The sequence below is a fragment of the Budorcas taxicolor genome, chromosome 12, assembly GCF_023091745.1.
Source record: "Budorcas taxicolor isolate Tak-1 chromosome 12, Takin1.1, whole genome shotgun sequence".
In the NCBI taxonomy this organism is placed as follows: domain Eukaryota; kingdom Metazoa; phylum Chordata; class Mammalia; order Artiodactyla; family Bovidae; genus Budorcas; species Budorcas taxicolor.
This window is the reverse complement of record NC_068921.1, coordinates 77,802,939-77,824,057: the sequence shown is the minus strand read 5'-3', so window position 1 is coordinate 77,824,057 and position 21,119 is coordinate 77,802,939. Positions and strand designations below refer to the sequence as shown.

Below are 21,119 nucleotides of genomic sequence, written 5' to 3'. Positions count from 1 at the left end.
GATGCTTGCTCCTTGGAAGAAAAGCTATGACAAACCTAAACAGCACCTTATAAAGCAGAGACATCATTTTGCCAACAAAGGTCCATATGGTCAAAGCTATGGTTTTTCCAGTAGTCATGTACAGATGTGAGAGCTGGACAATAAACAAGGCTGAGCACTGAATTGATGCCTTCAAACTGTGGTGTTGGAGAAGACTTATTAGAGTCCCTTGGACAGCAAGGAGATCAAGCCAATCAATCCTAAAGGAAATCAACCCTGAATATCCATTGGAAGGACTGATGCTGAAGCTGAAGCTGCAATACATTGGCCACCTGTTTCAAAGAGATGACTTATTGAAAAAGACCCTGATTCTGGGAAGGACTGAGGGCAGGAGAAGAAGAGGGCAACAGAGGATGATATGGTTGAATGGCATCACTGACTCAATGGACATGAGTTTGAGCAAACTCTGGGAGATAGTGCAGGACAGGGAAGCCTGGCTTGATGCAGTCCATGGGGTTGCAAAGAGTCGGACACAACTTAGCAAGTAAACAGCGATCATAAAGCTTAATAGCTCTCAAATCGTTATAAGATACAGGTAACATCTTTGTCCAGATATGTTATCAGTCATGTTAACGAGATTTTCAGGAAGAGGCGTAGCAGAAGAGACAGGCTAAGGTCAGGCAGACCTTAAGTTGTTTCACAAGGTTTCTGCTTCGTTTAAATCCACTCCCCAGAGGTTCTGGGAACTTTGACAAACATGAGAAGACCTAAAAGAAACATGGTGAAAAGGTCATGGTGTACCAAACAGGCTAAACGAAGGCAGTAATAATGAGCTGATGCATTAGTCCACGGGCTCATGTAAGGAAGGCAGGGTTATTTTAGGTCCACCCTGAATAGAGGCCAGAAAGATAATAACTACATTTCAAGATGAATCCTGTAGAAATCTTGGATGACTAAGTAGAATAATAATGGCCTAAGAGCCTTGTGATTTTACACTGTCTACTTATCACCAGCTCAAAAGGTGGTGACTTGTATAGGGATCAAGGACACACGGTGGACGGACAGACACACAGATACCACGAGGCATGTATCCTTTTTCCCAGAACAATGAGGCCTTTGTGGAAAGCTCAGAAGGAAAGTCTAAGAAAGCTTAGCCTTTACAAAGGCCTTTGAGAGCCAGCAGAACAACTGAAAAGAAATCGGTGTAGTGAAGCACGGTCTAGGTCTTTGTAACAGAACGAGTTCTTTCTAGTCCTCACATAAGACGCCAAGGTCAAGTGAGCCATGTGGTTGAAGGGGGTATCCAAGTTCTGCCTTGGATCTTCCATTCACTTCTGTAAAAGAAGAGACAAGCTCAAGGAAAAGAGGAAACTACATACCCCCAACATTTGGATCATACAACTCGCATTTAAAGGCCATGAAGCTTGTGCTGTTGACGCCATGGTTCCAGCTGGAATCGTGTAACATGTGATGTCTGATGGCTGGCTTCTTTCACTTGGCATCGTAGCTTCAGCGTTCATCCATAGTGTAGCATCTGTCAGTACTGTATCATTCCTATGGCTGAGTGAAACATATATACCACATGTGTTTATGAATTTGTTCAGTGATGGACACGTGAATTGTTTCCACCACTGGGCAACTATAAAGAATGCTGTTTATGATGATAATGATATAAACACTTATGTACAAATTTGCATGTGGATATATGTTTCATTTCTCTTGGGTAGATATCTAGGAGAAGAGTTTCTGGTTCATACGGTAGCTCTCAGTTTAATCATTTAAGGACCTGCCACACTATTTTCCAAAGTGGCTGCGCCAGTTCCCATCCCCACCAGCAGTGTTTGAGAATTCTAGTATAAGGATTAGAATTTCTGCTCGTCCTCATCAAAGCTTGTCATTGTTTGACTTCCTGATTACAGCCTTCTTTGTGAGTAGGAAATGGTTTTCCATTGTGGTTTTGATTTGAATTTCCCTCATGGCTAATGGGGGCTTCCCTCATAGCTCAGATGGTAAAGAATCCACCTGCAACGCAAGAGACCCTGGTTCAGTCCCTGGGTTGGGAAGATCGCCTGGAGAAGGAAAAGGCTACCCACTCCAGTATTCTGGCCTGGAGAATTCCACGGACTGTATAGTCCATGGGGTTGCAAAGAGTCGGACACGACTGAGCGACTTTCACTTTCATGACTAATGATGTGGAGCATCTTTTCATGTGCTCATTGGCTATTTGTATCTCTCCTTGGAAGAATGTCAGTTCACTTGTTAATACTGGCCACTTGCTAAACAGTCTCAGCATCGACTTTCACCTGCTTATTTCTGAAGTCTTTATCACTACTAGTTGAGTCGCTGTGCACATCTGTGTTGTTAGATAAAAGACCTCTGTTGTTCTGTATAAAAAGTGTTGCTGATCTTTTATCTTTTCTGAATTCATTTTCTAACCAGATTCTTCTCTTCATCCTTTTATTTTTTTTCCCCCTGTTTTAGGAAGATTGTAATGGAATATTCAGAATTAATGTGAGTGTGTCCAAGAACTTAAATTTAAAATTAAGACCTGGAGAGAAAAAACCTGGATTTTGGGTGCCCCGTGTTTGGTAAGCATATCAGAAAAATATCCTGAAAAATGCCATATTTGTCAGCATCAGGGTTTCCCGCCCCAATTTTATTGAGAAATAATTGCCACATGTCACTATATAAGCTGAAGGCATACAGTATGATGGTTTGATTTACATGTATTGTAAAACGATTACCACAATAGGTTTAATTAACATCCATCATCTCATATGGGCTTCCCTTGTGGCTCAGCTGGTAAAGAATCCACCTGCAATGAGGGAGACCTGGGTTCGATGCCTGGGTTGGGAAGACCCCCTGGAGAAGGGAAAGGCTACCCACTCCAGTATTCTGGTCTGGAGAATTCCATGGACTGTACAGTCCATGGGGTCGCACAGAGTTGGACATGACTGAGCAACTTTCACTTTACTTTTCATCTCATATAGACTCAGTAGAAAGAAAAAGAAAAAATTCTCTTTGTGATGAGAACTCAGGATCTAGTCTCTTAACAGCTTCCCTGTGTATCATACAGCAGTGTTAACTATAGTCCCCATATTGTACATTACATCCCTAGTATTTATTTACCTTAAAACTGGAAGTTTGTACCTCTGCCCACCTTCCTCCACTCCCTGCCCCGCCCAGCCATCCCTGCCTCTGGTAGTCATGAGTCTGATCTCTTTTTCCTATGACTTTCATTGGGGGTCAGTGGTGTTGTTCTGTTTTGCTCTTTTGGAGTCCACGTATAAGTGATAGTATGCAGTATTTGTCTTTCTCTGTCTGATACATTCACTTAGCATAATGCCTTCTTGGTCTATCCATGTTATATGTAGGTATCTATAGTATAAGGTTTTAAAGCAGCATAATATGGCATGAAACTGAAAGTAAAGAGTTACTTAAAAGTAATGCAAGGCAAAGCATTGGATTACAGTCGGATGCAAAACGAAAATAAATAAGAGAGCAAGTAATACACTTCAGTCCCAGACTGCTTCGTGAAACTAATGAAATCACTGCAAAATCTTTCCAATACCTTAAAGTATGTATCTGAATTCATACTTTAAAAATTAGTGAGACTTATAGAAAAGAAGGAAATAATGCCATTTGCAGCAATGTGGATGAACCTAGAGATTATTGTACTAAGCGAAATAAGTCAGACAGAGAAAGACAAGTAACATGTAATATCACTCAACTGTAGAATCTAACTGAATAATACAAATGAACTTATTTACAAACCAGAAATAGACTCACAGGCATAGAAAACCAGCTTACGGGTACCAAAGGCGAAAAGGGAGGAAAGGATAAATTAGAAGTTTGGAATTAACAGATACACACTACTATACATAAAATAGATAAATAACAAGGACCTGCTGTATGTAGAGCACCGGGAACTATATTCAATATCTTATCATAGCTATAATAGAAAAAAATCTGGAAAAGAATATGTATATTCTATATAGAGAGAATTACATATAGAATATATTATAGATAGAATTATATAAAGAATATATAGGAAATATTTTATATAGAATTATATGTAAAATATAGAAAATATATATGCTATATATATATATAAATCACTTTGCTGTACACCTGAAACTAACAACATTCTAAATCAACCTTACTTCAATAAAAATAAATAAATAAAGATTTTAAAAATTAGTGAAGCTTCAAAGAAAAAAGATTTTCCATCAAACTTGTTCAGATATTAATTTTTAATTAAACCAATTTAAAAAATTTTAATAATGTTAATCAAATCAAAACTAACCTCATCCTGACTTCATATCTTTAAGGAAGATGTGATGTTCTGATAACAGTTGTAGAGAAGCCTGAATCATAAAGCTAGTTCAATTTTAAAACCCATTTACTTTGAAGGATTTTGTTATTGAAACCCTGGAAGGGAATAATCAGTAACATGATTGTATCTCTCTAAAAAAAAATTGTTTTTTTTAAAATAAGTTTTTAAAGTATTTACATCAAAGCTGGAAGTATCTGGTACCTTTGTTCTCATCTATTTTCCTAACAACTATGAATGGGATCTCTCAATCTGCTTCACTGATACACTGAGGGCTCTGTCAACTTCATTTTTCCTTTTAAATCCTTATCTGTTTTCTCTTTATTTCATTTTTATCTCTTAGAATAATGAGTGAACCAGAGCAACTACTCTGCTTTTGTCCAATTGATATTCTCTACTAAATGTCAAAACCCTTTAAAAGGAATAGCGTTTCACCCAGTTGTACCCTTAGGACTCATCATTACCTGCTTTGGCATTCCTATAATATGAAATTCACCTTCATAAACAATTCAATACAATTTATATTGGTTTTTTCTAATACCAGAGAACTATGGGAAAAGAGATTAATTTTGGATATAAGGCTTGAGCATGGTTAGAGAAGTATATAGCCCATGGGAATATCTTTACCCCAGTGTTAACTAGAAAAGCCGTCTAATTTACATTACCATAAAAAATTAAAGAAGCACAAAACGTTTATTTTGTTGTGAGATTAAAACTCCTTATTATACCTTAAATAATTTATTTATATCAGGACATCAGTTTTTGTTTTTGTTTTTGTTTTTGCTCCTGCTGTTTTGGAATTTTGGCTAAAGTCTCAGGCTGAGGTCACTAGAAGATAAAGTATTCTGACGTTTTAAAAAAGACCAACTAGCTCAATCCCAGGAGAACTTACTAAAACATTCTCCACCTCCATAATCCAGGTTCTGTAAAGGAAACCACTGCACTCAAAGATGATGTCATGGTAGTGAAAGAAGTCAAGAGCAGAGAGTGCTGTGGCTTCAGCTCCCATCACCGTTGGGGAAAGGTGGTGGGTGCTCCCCACCCAGGTCAAGTGAGCACCCCTGGGAGGACCAGCTGCTATCAGAGATTGGCACAGCAAGAAGAGAGGCTCTTGTGGGCAAGCTGCTTCTCGCCAGCTGGCAGGACCGAGTAGTCTGGTGTTTCTGGAGATCCATGTCATCCCTGCAGGAGGGCCGCCTGACCTGAGCCTTCTTGCTGGAAGCCTGCTGCACAGGGCCGTGTGCCTGTGCATCACACCGCTGAGCCCCTGCGCTGCAACCAGGGAAGCCCGTGTGCCTTAGAGCCGCTGCTCCACTGCAAGAGAAGCCGCCGCAGTGAGCAGCCTCTGCACGGCAACCGGAGAGTAACCCTGCCTGCCGCAACTGGAGAAAAGCCTGACCTAGCACAGCCAAAATCAAATCACAATAATAAACTCATTACTTAAAACAATACTGAGATATTAGTAAAGCCAACAGATCAAGAGAGAATTACCCCTGAAAAGATAGTTCGGGACTTCCCTGGTGGTCCAGGGGCTGGCTCTCCTCCTGCCAGTGCAGGGGCTGCAGACTTGGTCCCTGACTGGGGAGCTAAAATCCCACCTGACTCAGGGCCAAAAAGAACTAAAACAGAAAGCAGAAACAATATGGTAACGAATTCAATAACGACTTTGAAAATGATGCACATCAAAAAGAAAAAGAAAAGATAGTTTGCTACTTATAGTTCCTGGTGTAGCGGGGGAGGGGCATAGGACATCACAGGGGAGCACGTGGGGAAGCACCGGGTGAATCGGCAGGCAGAGAGATGAGGAGAGCTGGGGCAGGGAGCCCTTATTGTGGCTTCCCTGGGACGGGACATGTGAGGCAGGGCCAGCAGGCTGAGTAGTCTCATGGGCTCTGGGGCATGCATGCTTGCATGCTAAGTTGCTTCAGTCGTCTCTGACTCTTTGCCACTCCGTGGACTGTAGGCTCCTCTGTCCATGAGATTCTCCAGGCAAGAATACTGGAGTGGGTTGCCATTTCCTCCTCCCAACCCAGAGATCAAACCCCTGTCTCTTGAGTCTCCCGCATTGGCAGGCAGGTTCTTTACCACTAGTGCCACCTGGGTCTGGAGCAGAGATTCGTCCAGAGTGCTCTGGTCCCTGGCAGTGGGGTGATGAGGGCAGCCGGATGGTGGCCCTGAGTACAAAAGCTGGATACAGGAGGTGGTTGGGGTGTGAACTCGGGTGGTTGGTTTGTATTTGGGGGGAAAAAAAAAGCCTTGTAAAGGAATCTTCCTGAGTTGGGGGATGGTGATGAGGGAGACAGGAGGCCAGGAAGGGTGACTCAGATGTTTTATCCGGTCGTCCAGAACAAAATTCGTCCAGCATCTGTACGTAGGACAGGTGTTAAAGGACCAGGTTTACGATTAAAACGTGGAATATTTCTTGGGAACACAAAAATGAGCTCCGTGAAAGAACAGTGACTGCTGAGAAGAAAGGGCCCAGGGACAGAGGCCAGCAGAGTCAGATACACAAGACAGGACCCCACGTCTCTAAGTCCAGCTAATCCCACCCCGTCTTGTAAGAACCGGGCGGTCACCATATGGGGGGAGTAGACCAGAGTGGCCGACCGTCATTTTCTCTCCTCAGACCACATGTCAGGCTTGAGCTGCTGAGAGTAGGATCCTGGTACAGGTTTGAATGGAGTAGGAATTTTAGACTGAGGCTCATCATATAGTGAAAAGTGGCCAAAAATTTTTTAGAATCTCCCTGAGCGGTAAAGGACCTGCCTGCCAATGCAGGGGTCGTGGATTAGATCCCTGGGTCAGGAAGACCTCCTGGAGGAGGAAATGGCAACCCACTCCAGTATTCTTCCCTGGAAAGTCCCATGGACAGAGGAGCCTGATGAGCTACATCCATGCGGTCACAGAGTCGGACATGACTCAAGTGACTTAACAAGCATCCATGTAAGATGTCAGGAAGGGAATATAATACACTGAAAGGTAGTATTGGGAGAAGAGTAAGCCATTTCTGGTCGTACCCTATGGTGTTCACCTTGTTCCATAAAACCAGCTGTCTATGATTTTAAAATCAGCTAATTGAAATGTAATGTTTTATGCAAGTTACTAATAAGGACTTCAAGTTCAATGACATTTTAAAAGCATAAACAGAGAGACATCTCTTGAACATTATCACAATAGTTTTTCCCATTTGTTCAGAATATAACAACTTGGGTGAGTTTTAGCGAAATATAAATCTTTCATCAAATAAATGTCAACTTGTAACCGTTAAAGTTTTCACATATTTTCTTTCTCTGATAATCTCATCAAGAGTTAGCAGCTGTAATTTTTGTAATTTTATATTGGCTAATTTATGATTAAGAAAATAACTTACATCTCAGAATTGGCCTAGAGGAATGTTTTGATAATTATAATTAGGATATAAATATGCAGTAGCTAATTCAGGAGGCAGTCTGGTTTCTGCATTCTCTCTTCAGAGGAATACATTCATCTTCTTCTGAATCACTTGGACTTGATGAGATAAAAATTACCTTGGTGAAAAGGATTAAACATATATATTATAAATATTGTATATTTTGTTGTAAGCAGAGATCTGGGATTTAGGAAAATGAAATGCATGAAAGAGAAGTCAACAAAGTGCTCAGTTTTGCAATAAATGTATTTATTGTTTACTCTTCTCCAGGTACTATGCTGTCACTGGGGACAAGCTATGATTTCCAACCCTTAAAACCTTGAAGTCTAGTGGAGAACAGGAAATAAAATTAAAATAGTTTAATACGATATGCTGAGGTTTTAATGCTGCATAAATAAGCCCCTAAATTCACCTGAAGTTCACCAGAAGTTTACCTCTAGGCAATTTCAGATCACACGGTGATATATTCTAGGAGAAAGAGATCAGATGTCTCTGGAGTCTAAGCCTCCAACAATTTGGGTATGCACTCTAAGAAAAAGAGTGTAAAACAGTGTTGCTCTGTTAAATTTAACAGAAACATGTGCGTATGCAAACTCACTTCCCCGGCCCTTCCTGAATCTTAGAATGGGCCTTGGCCAAGGAGGGGCCTTGAGGCTTAAGTTTTTTGTTTGTATTTTTCATTGTTGATTTAGCTTTTTTTGGCTGTGCTGGGTCTTCCTTGCCGCACGGGCGCTTTCTCGAGTTGCGCTGCATGGACCTCTCTCGTTGCAGAGCACGGGCTCTAAGCACGTGGGTTCCGTAGTTGTGGCGAAGGGTCTCAGAAACACCGCGGCATGCGGGATCTTCCCGGATCAGAGATCGAACACGTGTTCCCCGCACTGGCAGGCGGATTCTTAACCAGAGGACCACCAGGGAGGTCCCGAGGTTCGACTTTTCAGTTTCTCTAGCTGATTATCAGGCTAAAGATAATAAAAGGCAGGTGTATCAGCCTTTGATTCTAGGGCGAAGGGTGCAGTGGCAGTGGCAGGAGAAGCACCTAACCCAGAGCATGATTGGACCAAGGAGAAGGACCGAAAAGAGAAGACACTCAGTTCACTCCTGAAGGGTGGATAGGAATTAGGCAGGTGGAAGGGGGAGGAGCCACGGGCAGGTGGGAGGGAAGGGCGAGGCAGAGGTTAGAGGGTTGCAGGCTGAGTGAATTCAAAGGGCTGTTACCAAAGAGCAAGGCAAAAAATAGAAGCCTGCCTTCCAAGAAGTGCAAGTTTCGGATGTCTTTAAAGTAAAAGGCAGAGATGTGGCAGATATCAGGGGCCGCTCTGGACAGTACCATGCGCTGCACCTTCACATCCCAGGGCAGAGGCTAAATTCCTCTCCTCCAAGGCATCTCCATCTTCCGAGGGGAGAACAAGTCTCCTTATCATGACCTGGGATCCTTGGAGCATTTGTCACCAGGGGTTACAAAACTGACCAGATTGTGAGTCAGGACTGATTCTTTATTTCCTGAATTGAATGGACAAGATTTGCTGTTGTTCAGTCGCTAAGTCGTGTCCGATTTCTTGTAACCCCGGGGACTACAGCACACCAGGCTTCCCTGTCCTTCACTATCTCCTGGAGTTTGCTCAAACTCATGTCTGTTAAGTCCATGATGCCATCCAACCATCTCATCCTCTGTTGACTTCTGCTCTTGCCTTCAGTCTTTCCCAACATCAGGGGATTATAAGCTTTTAGAAATTAACCAGGAAAGAAAACAAAAGGACCACAGAAAAACTGACAATAATGGATTATGCTTGGGATTTGTTGAAGTCCTCTGTTGGTGAGGTCTCAAACTTTCTAATTTTAGTATCAGGAACACAGCATAAACAGATAGCTTATATGATTGAAACTGAGACTTTTTTAATGTTATTTAGTCTTCCAGTGATTTAAATCTATGATCATTCATTTTATTTTTCTTGTTTTAGCCTAAAAGTATATTTTAACATATTCTGACTTCTAAAAGATTTAGAATATAAAAGTAGCTTGAGCTGCTGCAAATTCATCTTAGAAAGCACTTCTTACATAAAGAAAATGGATGGGTAAGAAAGTTGGACATCAGATCCAAGAGCTGACTCACTTTGTTGTGTGTGTGTGTGTGTGTGTGTGTGTTTCCAAATCCTTATTCAAGAAAATTCTGGCATCTGTAGAATCCTTACAGCTCCTGTCTGCTATAAAATATATTAAATTTAATTGAAACGCCCAAAAGAAAAGTGTTGGAAAAATCTAAGAGAATATGCCTGTACTTTCATACTTAAAAAGTACAAATCAGAATCCCAAAATGTGTATTTCTGAGTGGGGCTTTTTTTCTTTTTTTTTTTACTACATAGAAAAAAAGCTGATATACCAATCAGCTCTAAACCTTTAAAAACAAGTCAGTCTCAGTTTTATGTTTTCTTTTTAGATTCCCACATATTTAGCATTAAAAAAAAAACTTATAAAAGTATATCTCATGACTGTCTCTGGTAGAAAAATACTAAACCAGATTCCCCCAAGAGTGTTGGCCTCCTATGAAGGTTAACTTTTGATAAATGTGCTAGCAAAAAAGAAAAATTATCAAAATATAATCGAGCTAGGCTTCAGTCGGTCTACTCAATTCAGTCATCCTGAGCTCAATTCATCAAATCCAGGAAATGTGATGGTAGTCAGGATTTTCAAGCGTGTAGTTGTCTAAATATTTTAATTATTTAAAATAACCTCAGAAAAGGGGAAAAAACACTAAAATTTTCTTCTGTTAATGAAACTGTTGGCTAAGACCTGTAATGAATAGGGGGTGGGGGTGGGGGTGGGCAATGCAGTGTAGTAGAGATATTAGTGAGAAAAAGTGTCAGATAAACAGGAAATGAGACATTGCCCAGAATGCCCCCACACACACCTAGAATAGAGGGGCCAAATAGTTTTAGAAATCAGACGTTAACTGCGGGTGTAAACAACACTGGGGTCTGTAAGTAGTGTCTGTTGAGTCTCTCGGAGTTAATGAGAGATAAAGTCCACAGGCTCCATACCACCCCCAGGACCCCCAAAGCACCGCTAGGTCACAGCTTGCTGCTCCCGTGATGACAAAGAATAAAATCAAGTGGCCAAACTCAACTCATTTTACACTTTCTGTACTAACAGCAGAATTTGTAATCTATGCTTTTAGAAAGGTTTTCTAATGTAAAACTATTCCAAAATTCACATCCAGACTCCAGCGCCCCTTTGTAAGGCTTTCCTGCACAAGCTCTAACCGGTCCCCGGTATAATCAGGACTAGCCCAAAGCATTGCAGACCCTCTGGAGCTAGTAGTCACAGAGTGTTTTGTCCCTTGGGGTTGAGAACACCTCCCCATTACCTAATAATTAAGTACATAATAAATTCTAACATGCTGATGCATTGTTATGAATTAGTAATCGAACATCACCTAGCCTCCCTTCCAAGTGCCAGGTACACGTTGCACCCAAGAGTGGAGAGAGTTATAGATACTGCCTCAGAGTGCTTCTCAGCAGAATATCATGAGGAAAATTCCTCTTTCTGACCCACAGGGCAAATCCTCGGAACTTTAACTTTGACAACGTGGGCAATGCAATGCTGGCATTGTTTGAAGTTCTGTCCTTGAAAGGCTGGGTGGAAGTGAGGGACGTTATTATTCATCGTGTGGGGCCGGTAAGCACGCACTGGAATCCTTTGAACGAGACCACAGCTGCTTTCATTGGCTTTGATGGATAACAGTATTTTTTTTTCATTTATACAGATGCATGGAATCTATATTCATGTTTTTGTATTCCTGGGTTGCATGATTGGACTGACCCTTTTTGTTGGAGTGGTTATTGCTAATTTCAATGAAAACAAGGTAAGAATTCTTGGTTTGAATTCCGCAGGGTTTATTCTTTCCTAGCAGCTCACTTTGAGTCCTGTTTTTCATACCCTGCATGAAGTCACCTTTAATTGTGATGTGACTGGTGTAAATAATCTCCATAACTATTTTACAAGCTACCTCATTGCTGCCTTTCAGGTACAGTATTTAAGAGCAGGATTCTCTTGCAAAATCTTCTCTTTTGGTAAGGGTGTTATTAATTTGCCTAGGACTGAGAAAGCTCATCTCCTATTGTCCAAATTGAAAGGCTGCCAGGTGAGTTATTAAAATACAATAGCTGAAACCGATGCACTGATTGCAGGTAATATTACTTTCACAAAATGTAAATTGGATGCTTCTTGGTGAGTCAGTAGGTGAACTCAGAATTTTGATGGGTGTGGGTGGGGACTTGCAGTAGAAGTTTTGAAATCCTAATTCCTAGGATAAAAGGAAGATTTGTCTGATTTCACAGAAAACTTTGCATCCTTTATGAGTTCGGGATGCGTGCTGAGTTCCTAGCAGCTCTAATGAGCGGTACAAGAGCTCACAAAGGGAAAACAGCAAGTGTAGTTTCCTGGCAAAAAGAGTTTGGGAGAAACATTGCCTGTCACTCTTCTGGACGTGGCTGCGATGCCCTCTGTTCGATTAGGGTGGATCTTCCTCCGGAATCACGCACTGAAGTTTTCTATGGGAATGTCTCGAGTCTCACAACTCTAAAATGCAGACTACAGGGGTGAAATCATTGTGTAGGGGTTTGGAAGAAGTAGGCGATGGGGCCAGGATTCAGCAGTGGGGCCCATTACATGTCAGCCCATTACCGACAGGTCATTCAAGGGTGTGAAAATGTCGCCTGTTGCTCTGCATTGAATTAAAGCTAGACTTACCTGCCTGGCACCAGGCCGTTCCTTATCACTCATAGCCGGGACCGGTTTGCATGCCTTCACATCAGGGCCCTTTGGTTTGCATCGCTGCACGTGGGACTGTCTCATTCACGTCCCCCCAGGCTCTCCACGTGTGAGGTACCAGCAACTCAGCCAGTTGCCACCTTTGATGTGTGCCTAATGAGGATGTCATTTCTTTCTGCCTTTCAAAGGGTACCTACCACTTGAAAATCTCCTCTCTGTCCTCCAGTGATACTCCAGCTCCTGGAAACATGGAATTTAGAGAGAGAGAGAAATAGAGATCATTTGGCCCAGCCCCCTGTTTTACGTTCCCACATTCATAAATGAGTTTCTTTAAGCCCTACCGTGTGTTCCATTTAATATCACATGGAAAGAGAACAATGGATCTTTTTAGATGCCTTTGAGCCATGCCAGGGAGCAGACACTGAGAATTCCAAAACTCAGGCTGAAGTTAATGAGTCAGTTGACAGATTAGGGACTGCTTGCCCAGAACACCTTCCCAGGCCCTCTGAGCAGATCTGATTGCAGACGAATTCAGTTCAATTCAGTGACATAAATGAAATAACATCAAATACCCAGTGAGTGAAGGCAGGTGCATAATTAATTGCAGCCCTTGAACTTAGAGGAATGGCTGAAGTAAGCAGAATAACCAGAGGTCTTGGCTGTATTGATGTTCAGAAGGAAAAAAGAAAGAAACCTCTTGGCCTGAGAGAACAGAGAGTGGATGTCAGCTCAGATGGGCTCTTAGGAAAAGGGGAAAATGGAAGAAACTGTGTAACAGACATTAAAAACATGATCAGTTCATTAGAGATGTAAATTTCTCAATTATGTGAACCTTTTAGGAAAGATTGTTTTTTGTGATAGAAAATCTCAAAGCATTTATATAAATTGTTTATAAAATGACATAAAAACTGACAAGGTATATATAAATCAGTAATTAGATAGAAATGTACTTACATGTACATGTTAGAGAAATATCAGATATTAATGTGCCAAATATACAAATCAATAAATTATAACCAGAGTAACAAAGTGAGATAGAAGAAAATGAGAGGAAGAAAATAACAAAAATAAGAATAGAAGTTAATGGTATTGAACCCAAAGTAACTTACAGAAAAGCCCAAGAATGGTAGAAGCTGCTTTGTTACAATAAATCAGATTGATATGCCTTGTGCAGAGGTAAGCATGAACAAAAATGGGGAAAAGCAAGCTATGGCAAGTAAAATAGTGTTGTCACTGTTACTGTTGCAGGAAGGCAGACCCCTTCCAGGGCCCAAAACTGGGCTCTTGTCTAACACTCAGAAATGAATTGTCTGAGGAAACAGATGTGCTGACAAAGCAAGAGATTTTATGGGAAAGGGCACCCAGGTGGAGAGCAGTAGGGTAAGGGAACCCAGGAGAACTGCTCTGCCGCGTGGCTCACAATGTTGGGTTTTATGGTGATGGGATTAGCTTCTGGGTGGTCTTTGACCAATCGTTCTAATTCAGAGTCTTTCCTGGTGGCTGGCGCACGCATCGCTCAGCCAAGACGGATGCTAGCGAGAGGGATTCTGGGAAGTGGACGGACACGCGGTGTCTCCTTTAGACCTTTCCCGAACTCTTCCAGTTGGTGGTGGCTTCTTAGTTCCATATTCCTTATCAGGATCTCCTGTCATAAAACAGCTCATGCAAATGGTTACTATGGTGCCTGGCCAGGGTGGGCGGTTTCAATCAGGGTGCTTCCCCTAACATTACAGGGATAGAAAGTTAGGCTTACAGAATAGAGCACAGAGCCCTAGGAGAGACCCATGTGTACATGAAACAGAAGTGGCACAAGTCAGTGGCGAAGGTAAGACTGCCCGCAGTGATGCTGCGGTAATTGACTGACTCTAGAGCTCAGAAACTGAGATTCCTACCGTACAGCGTACTCAAAAATGAATTCCAGATCAATGAAAGACCCAACTATGGAAAGCAAAATTTAAACCATTTTTAAACCATGGAGAATCTGCTTTTGACCCTGGAATAGTTGTAGAGTTCTTGACATTAACCACAAAGTAAAATCCATATAGAAGAAAAAAAAATTGCAGGTCAGATTATATAAAAGGAAAAGTTTCTGAATGATAAAGGACATATTAAGCAAAATTTAAAAAAATAAAGCTGAGAAAATATTTATATTTCACATCCCTGACAAAAGATTAGTATCCAGGATAGATTAAGAATTTCTACAAAACATCAACAGTAATATCCAAATACAAAAATGAGCAAAGAATATGAACAGGCAGTTCTCAAAGGAACACATGGGACTCACCATTTATACATATTAAAATGTTTCATCTCATTAATATTAAAGCTATATCAGATACATTTCACACTCATCAAATTTCTAAATTAAAATATCTGATAAAGTCAAGTATGGGCCAGAATATAAGGAAATGGGAACACTTGTAGATTGAAACCAATATTGTTGATTATTGCTCTTTTGCAAATCTCTGGCAAATGTGGAAATACGCAAACTTCCAGGCCCCAGCAGTTCCTCTCTTGGAGATTTAGCACAGAACAAGACGTTTCCTGTGAGACAGTACATGTGTTCATGGCAGCATTGTTGATAGTCAGTAATCCTAAAATGATAACTTCTGACAGATTTGTACAGTGGGATACGATGTGAGCGGTTAACATAAACGAATCAGATCTAGTATCTAGTTGTAAGGAAAACATAACGTTCAATGAAGATAAAAACAAAACTGCATTACATAATTTTTAAAATTCAAACACGTTTTCAAAAACAAACACGTTTTCAAAAACAAACACGTTTTTATATATGTATGCATACATGAGAGTCAAAGTCTGAAAATGCAGTGAGAAGGGTACCCCTCAGGCAGTTAGCCTGGTGTCAGGTAAAGCTCTCTGGGAGTGGGGAGGTGTTTTTCCCAGTTTCTTAAATTATGCATGAATGCTCAATCGCTTCAGTCATGTCCTATTCTTTGCAACCCTGTAGACTGCAGCCAGCCAGGCTCCTTTCTCCATGGGATTCTCTAGGCAAGAATACTGGAGTGGGTTGCCATGCCCTCCTCCAGGGGTTCTTAAATTACACTTCTGTCTTTATAATATCATGTAATGAAATGTGACATAAGAAATTCATGTGCTTTGTAAAAAGTGCTCTGTTACATAACAATATCCGATCTCATTAATCGGTGGTCGCAGTGCTAATTTCTTAAAGATCTAAATTCTCTGACCTCAAACCACTTAAAAATAAAGTCTCACGATTGCGTATATCAGAATGATTTCTCAAAAGACACAATAGCCTTAACCAAAAGCAGAAGCTTTAACAAGCTGTCATGTCGCTGCAGCATTTTCTCCAACGAAAGGGAAGGGAACTAAGCACTGTTAGAGTAAGTACCCCTTTTCGGAAATATAATCATGTCGAAAACCTTCTTTAGATTTTTCCCAAACCTGAGTCTCATACATGTTCAAAGATGCCAGCTGAAGGCTGCTGAATGTTCGCTAATCCCACGACCCTTCCTTTCTGGAATGACCATGTTTGTCCAGCCACCATGGTACTGGAAGAATGTCTCTGTCTTAAACCCACGTCCATCCTGGTAGTAGCAGCAGCCCGTTTGCAGTGTCCTTGGCGTGGAGCACACGACAAAGGGTCTCTCTCTGCTTTCCTTTGTTTATTAAGGGGACAGCTCTGCTGACTGTAGATCAGAGAAGATGGGAAGATTTGAAGAGTCGACTGAAGATAGCACAGCCTCTTCATCTGCCACCTCGCCCGGGTATCAAAGATGCTCTGATTTTATTCATGTTGGGCACTAGTGTTCATGATTCCCCAGGAGTCTAAGATTTCAATTAAAATAATAATCGCGAGGCCACTAGGCGGTTCTGCATAAGTTAACATAGAAACAGGCTCCAAACTACAGATCTCTCCGTAGGCTATTAAAATCAACCACCCAAAGGCCATGCTTCAGTGCTCTCAGGATAAGCCTTAATGAAAAAAATGAATTTTTAAATAAAATATATTTGTGCTTGCCTTTTAAACACGTGAGTGAAATGTATTAAACTGACAGAAATTGAATGATGCGCTTCTCCTTCCAATACAGACGGCTTCATGCACCGTCGTTTTAAATATTCAGACCCAGCCATTCCTGAAAAACACTTTACAAGAGATTGAACTGTAGGAGGAAAAAAAAATGTAATGGGTTTTAAGATGAGCATTAAAGAAAAATGAAGGGCAAGAATGTAAATGTGACCTATGTCTGAAAGGCCCTTGCCTAAACCTTTCTGTTTCAGATAATGATGGTTTTAGAGCTAAGATGTACGACATAACCCAGCATCCATTTTTTAAGAGGACAATCGCATTACTGGTCCTGGCCCAGTCGGTGTTGCTGTCCGTCAAGGTACTTTATTGCACCCCTAAAGACCCTGAGAGTGAAATTGTTTACTCACCGGTAGGTCCAAGAACGTTTCAGGCAGCCATGTCCAGTTACAGTCTGCATTTATAAAAAATAAAAATTCACAATTGTGTTCAGATTGGAGGAGGAGGGGCGAGTGTTCCCGTGTTGGTGGATGCGGACGCAGACCTGTGTGCTGTTTCTGTTCCAGTGGGACGTCGAGGACCCGGTGACTGTCCCTCTGGCCACGATGTCGGTCGTCTTCACGTTCATCTTTGTTCTGGAGGTACAGTCCTGGGTCAGCTGGAGCTGGGGTCCACAGTGCACCTTCTCAACAAGCTCCTCCTTCAGGGGCACTTCCTTTCTGCTGTGTGTTCCCTGGCTTTTGAAGTCCTCTTGGGGGGAAGGGAACGTCATGCTCTTAGAATATTTCCTTCTTAGGCTGTTCTAACTTGAACAAACACTTCACTTTATATTTCCATTTTTTTCTAACTACAAGAATTGCTGACTGCTGTTGATTGTTGTATCTGAACATCAGCCTGTCTAGTTAGGTGAATTCCAATAATTACAGTGAACGGCACAAACCGCCATCATTCAGGGACTCAAATTGCAATGTGGTGGCAAAGGGAGTTGGCCCAGGCAAGATTATTTGAATACATGGCCCACATCACATCAGTTTCCAATGCAGTCCTCTTTGAAAAACAAGCAGATTTTTTTTTCAACCTGTACCGATTGATGTTTCCCCAAATCTATGGCCTTTTACTTGAGGAAGAAAAATGTCCTGCTATCAGAACTAGTCATAAAACAAGGAGAAAAGAGTGTGGAGAATATAGATTTGCATATAGGTGTGTATTTATCGGAGAAGGCAATGGCAACCCACTCCAGTACTCTTGCCTGGCAAATCCCATGGATGGAGGAGCCTGGTAGGCTGCGGTCCATGGAGTCGCTAAGAGTCGGACATGACTGAGTGATTTCACTTTCACTTCTCACTTTCATGCATTGGAGAAGGAAATGGCAACCCACTCCAGTGTTCTTGCCTGGAGAATTCCAGGGACGGGGGAGCCTGGTGGGCTGCCATCTATGGGGTCGCACAGAGTCGGACACAACTGAAGCGACTTAGCAGCAGCAGCAGCAGCAGTGTGTATTTATATATATATTTGTTGTCGTTATTTACCTGCTAAGTTGTGTCCAACTCTTTGCAACCCCATGCCCTGTAGCCTGCCAGGCTCCTCTGTCCATGGAATTCCCCGGACGAGAATACGGGAGTGGGTTGCCTCTTCCTTCTCCAGGGGATCTTCCTGACTCAGGGACGAAAGCTTGGCAGGCGGATACTTTACCACTGAGCCACCAGGGGAACCTGTTTATATATAAACACACACACACGTATATACCCAGATGCATCAGTAATAAAGACTTCTCTTTGGTTTCTACATCCTTTAAAATATAATGTGCTTCAAGTTAGTACATTTGAATATGTGCTGCTGAACACTCAGCCTCAGCTCACCATCTTCACTGCTTTTCCCCAGGTTACGATGAAGATCATAGCAATGTCGCCTGCTGGCTTCTGGCAAAGCAGAAGAAATCGGTATGATCTGCTGGTGACATCACTGGGTGTTGTCTGGGTGGTCCTTCACTTTGCCCTCCTGGTAAGCACATCACTGAAGTTCATTTTAGTCAGTAATTTCAGTTCAGGTAATCCTGTTTCCAGTCCTATTTCTGTCCAGATCTTGCTTTAGGACGGGATTTCTGTGCTCAGAAAGATACTGGATGTCCTCAAAACAGTTGTTACCTTCAGCATCAGGGGCTGTGCCAAGGCCAGGTGGGCTCTGAGTCACCCAGACTCATTTCCTTACATGACAGATGGCTCAGAGCATTAAAGAGCTGCAAGTCACTATGCCAGGAACTGAGAAGAATGTCATGGGCAAGACAAAGATGGTACCGCTGTCAAGAACCTCACAGCCTGGAACTTCAGACCTGTATTCATCAAATACTACCAGTCAATGAGAATCACAGCTACAGTGAGGGCGATGGGGAGACCTGTGTCCCTGTGATGACACAGGGCGGTTCATGACGACTTTGTCAGAGAGATTCTGGAAGGCATCCCCCCAAGGAGTGATGACTGGGTTCAGCCTGTATGGTGACGGTAGAACATTCCAGGCAGCTTCCCCTATGATGGGAGAGTTCAGTGGTTTAGACAATGTGACGAGGTCGAAGTGGGCAGGGGAACATGGCACCAGATCTGGTTGGGTGAGAAGGCATCAGACTTGTCATACAGAGTGAAGTAAGTCAGAAGGAGAAGAGCAAATATTGTTTTTTTAAAATATATATATATGAAAGTTATGGCCAACCTAGACAGCATACTAAAAAGCAGAGACATTACTTTGCCAACAAAGGTCCGTCCAGTCAAGGCTATGGTTTTTCCAGTATTCAAGTATGGATGTGAGAGTTGGACTGTGAAGAAAGCTGAGCGCTGAAGATTTGATGCTTTTGAACTGTGGTGTTGGAGAAGACTTGAGAGTCCCTTGGACTGCAAGGAGATCCAACCAGTCCATCCTAAAGGAGATCAGTCCTGGGTGTTCATTGGAAGGACTGATGTTGGAGCTGAAACTCCAAGACTTTGGCCACCTGATGCGAAGAGCTGACTCATTTGAAAAGACCCTGATGCTGGGAAAGATTGAGGGCAGGAGGAGAAGGGGATGACAGAGGATGAGATGGCTGGATGGCATCACCAACTCTATGCACATAAGTTTGGGTAAACTCCAGGAGTTGGTGATGGACAGGGAGGCCTGGCGTGCTGCAGTCCATGGGGTCGCAAAGAATCAGACAAGACTGAGAGACTGAACTGAACTGATATATATGAAATCTAGAAAGATGGTACTGATGAACCTATTTTCAGGGCAGGAATAGAGAGGCAGAGAACGGACTTATGGACACAAGGTGGGAAAGGGAGAGGGGGACGAATGAGAGAGTAGCCCTGACTTAAATCCACTACCACGCGTGACACTTCTCCACTGTGCAGCATGGGGAGCTCAGCGTGGCGCTCTGTGATGCCCTCGAGAGGTGGCATGGGGGTGCGGAGTACAGGGAGCCCAGCGTGGTGCTCTGTGATGCCCTAGAGGGATGGCATGGGGGTGCGGAGTACAGGGAGCCCAGCGTGGTGCTCTGTGATGCCCTAGAGGGATGGCATGGGGGAGAGGAGTACAGGGAGCGCAGCATGGTGCTCTGATGCCCTCGAGGGGTGGCATGGGGGTGCGGAGTACAGGGAGCTCAGCGTGGTGCTCTGTGATGCCCTAGAGGGATGGCGTGGGGGAGAGGGAGGGGTGCTCACAAGGGAGGGGATATATGTATACATATAGCTGATTAAGGTTATTGTACCTCAGAAACTAATGCAACATTGTACAACAATTATACTCCAATAAATAAAGCTAGTTTTAAAAAATAAAAGAAAAAAATGCGTCAGACCTCTGAGACCTTGTAGTTCAGGTAAAGGATTGGGTCCTCATCCTGGGAGCTGTGGGATGTTTTCACTTCCAGAATGCAAAGAAAGAAGGTATCTATACTAGGCTTTGGGCTCACACAGCAAGAAGGAGCAGCAAAGTCCATGCTTGTCTCTTTCTCCAGACAAATTGTAGCCAGAAGCTACTCGGTCCAAGCAGGACAGTGAGTAAGTGTCCTAATTCTGGATGTCCCCAAAGAGAGTATCCCATACCTGCAAGACCAGCTCGCCCTTCTGCCTGACTGCTCCTGCCCTTCTCTGAGAACCTGTGGTCCTGAAAGAACGTTCCTTCTCTGCTCTGTTCTGCAGTGGACTGTTGTGAAGGAAGGTGCAGTCCTTGTTCCCATCCCGAGATGCTCCTGTGCAGACTCATTCATTTCCTTGCTGTTGTTGTTCAGTTGCCAAGTCACGTCCGACTCTGTGACCCCATGGACTGCAGCTCCCCAGGCTTCCCTGTCCCTCACCATCTCTCGGAGTTTCTCGAAGTTCACGTCCATTGAGTCGGCGATCCATCCAACCGTCTCATCCCTCTGTTGCCCTCTTCTCCTTCTCTTGTGCCCAGAGTCCGAGTCCCCAAAACTGAGAGAATAAGACGTCCACAGCAATGCAAAAGCATGAAGGGGTTTATTGCTAGCTAGGGCTCAAGTCTCATCCAGCGCAGTGGAGTCTTGATAAGAGCCCAGAGCTCTGAATCACATCTACTTTTATACAGACGGTTCTTTGTTCCTGTAACAGCATAGCTGATTGGTTAAACTGTACCCGCGCGCGGGA

The 21,119-nt window shown here is 42.7% G+C and overlaps 1 protein-coding gene across 1 annotated transcript in view; it reads left to right on the top strand.

The window, feature by feature from the left end:
* Positions 1–21,119, top strand: part of NALCN (sodium leak channel, non-selective) — a 283,373-nt gene that overhangs the window by 242,943 nt on the left and 19,311 nt on the right. Inside the window, exons 27-33 of the mRNA XM_052650063.1 lie at positions 2,461–2,567; positions 11,273–11,393; positions 11,482–11,580; positions 16,144–16,237; positions 16,752–16,858; positions 17,064–17,138; positions 18,379–18,498. Coding sequence (XP_052506023.1) covers positions 2,461–2,567; positions 11,273–11,393; positions 11,482–11,580; positions 16,144–16,237; positions 16,752–16,858; positions 17,064–17,138; positions 18,379–18,498 — 723 coding nt within the window. The remainder of the gene's footprint in view (positions 1–2,460; positions 2,568–11,272; positions 11,394–11,481; positions 11,581–16,143; positions 16,238–16,751; positions 16,859–17,063; positions 17,139–18,378; positions 18,499–21,119) is intronic.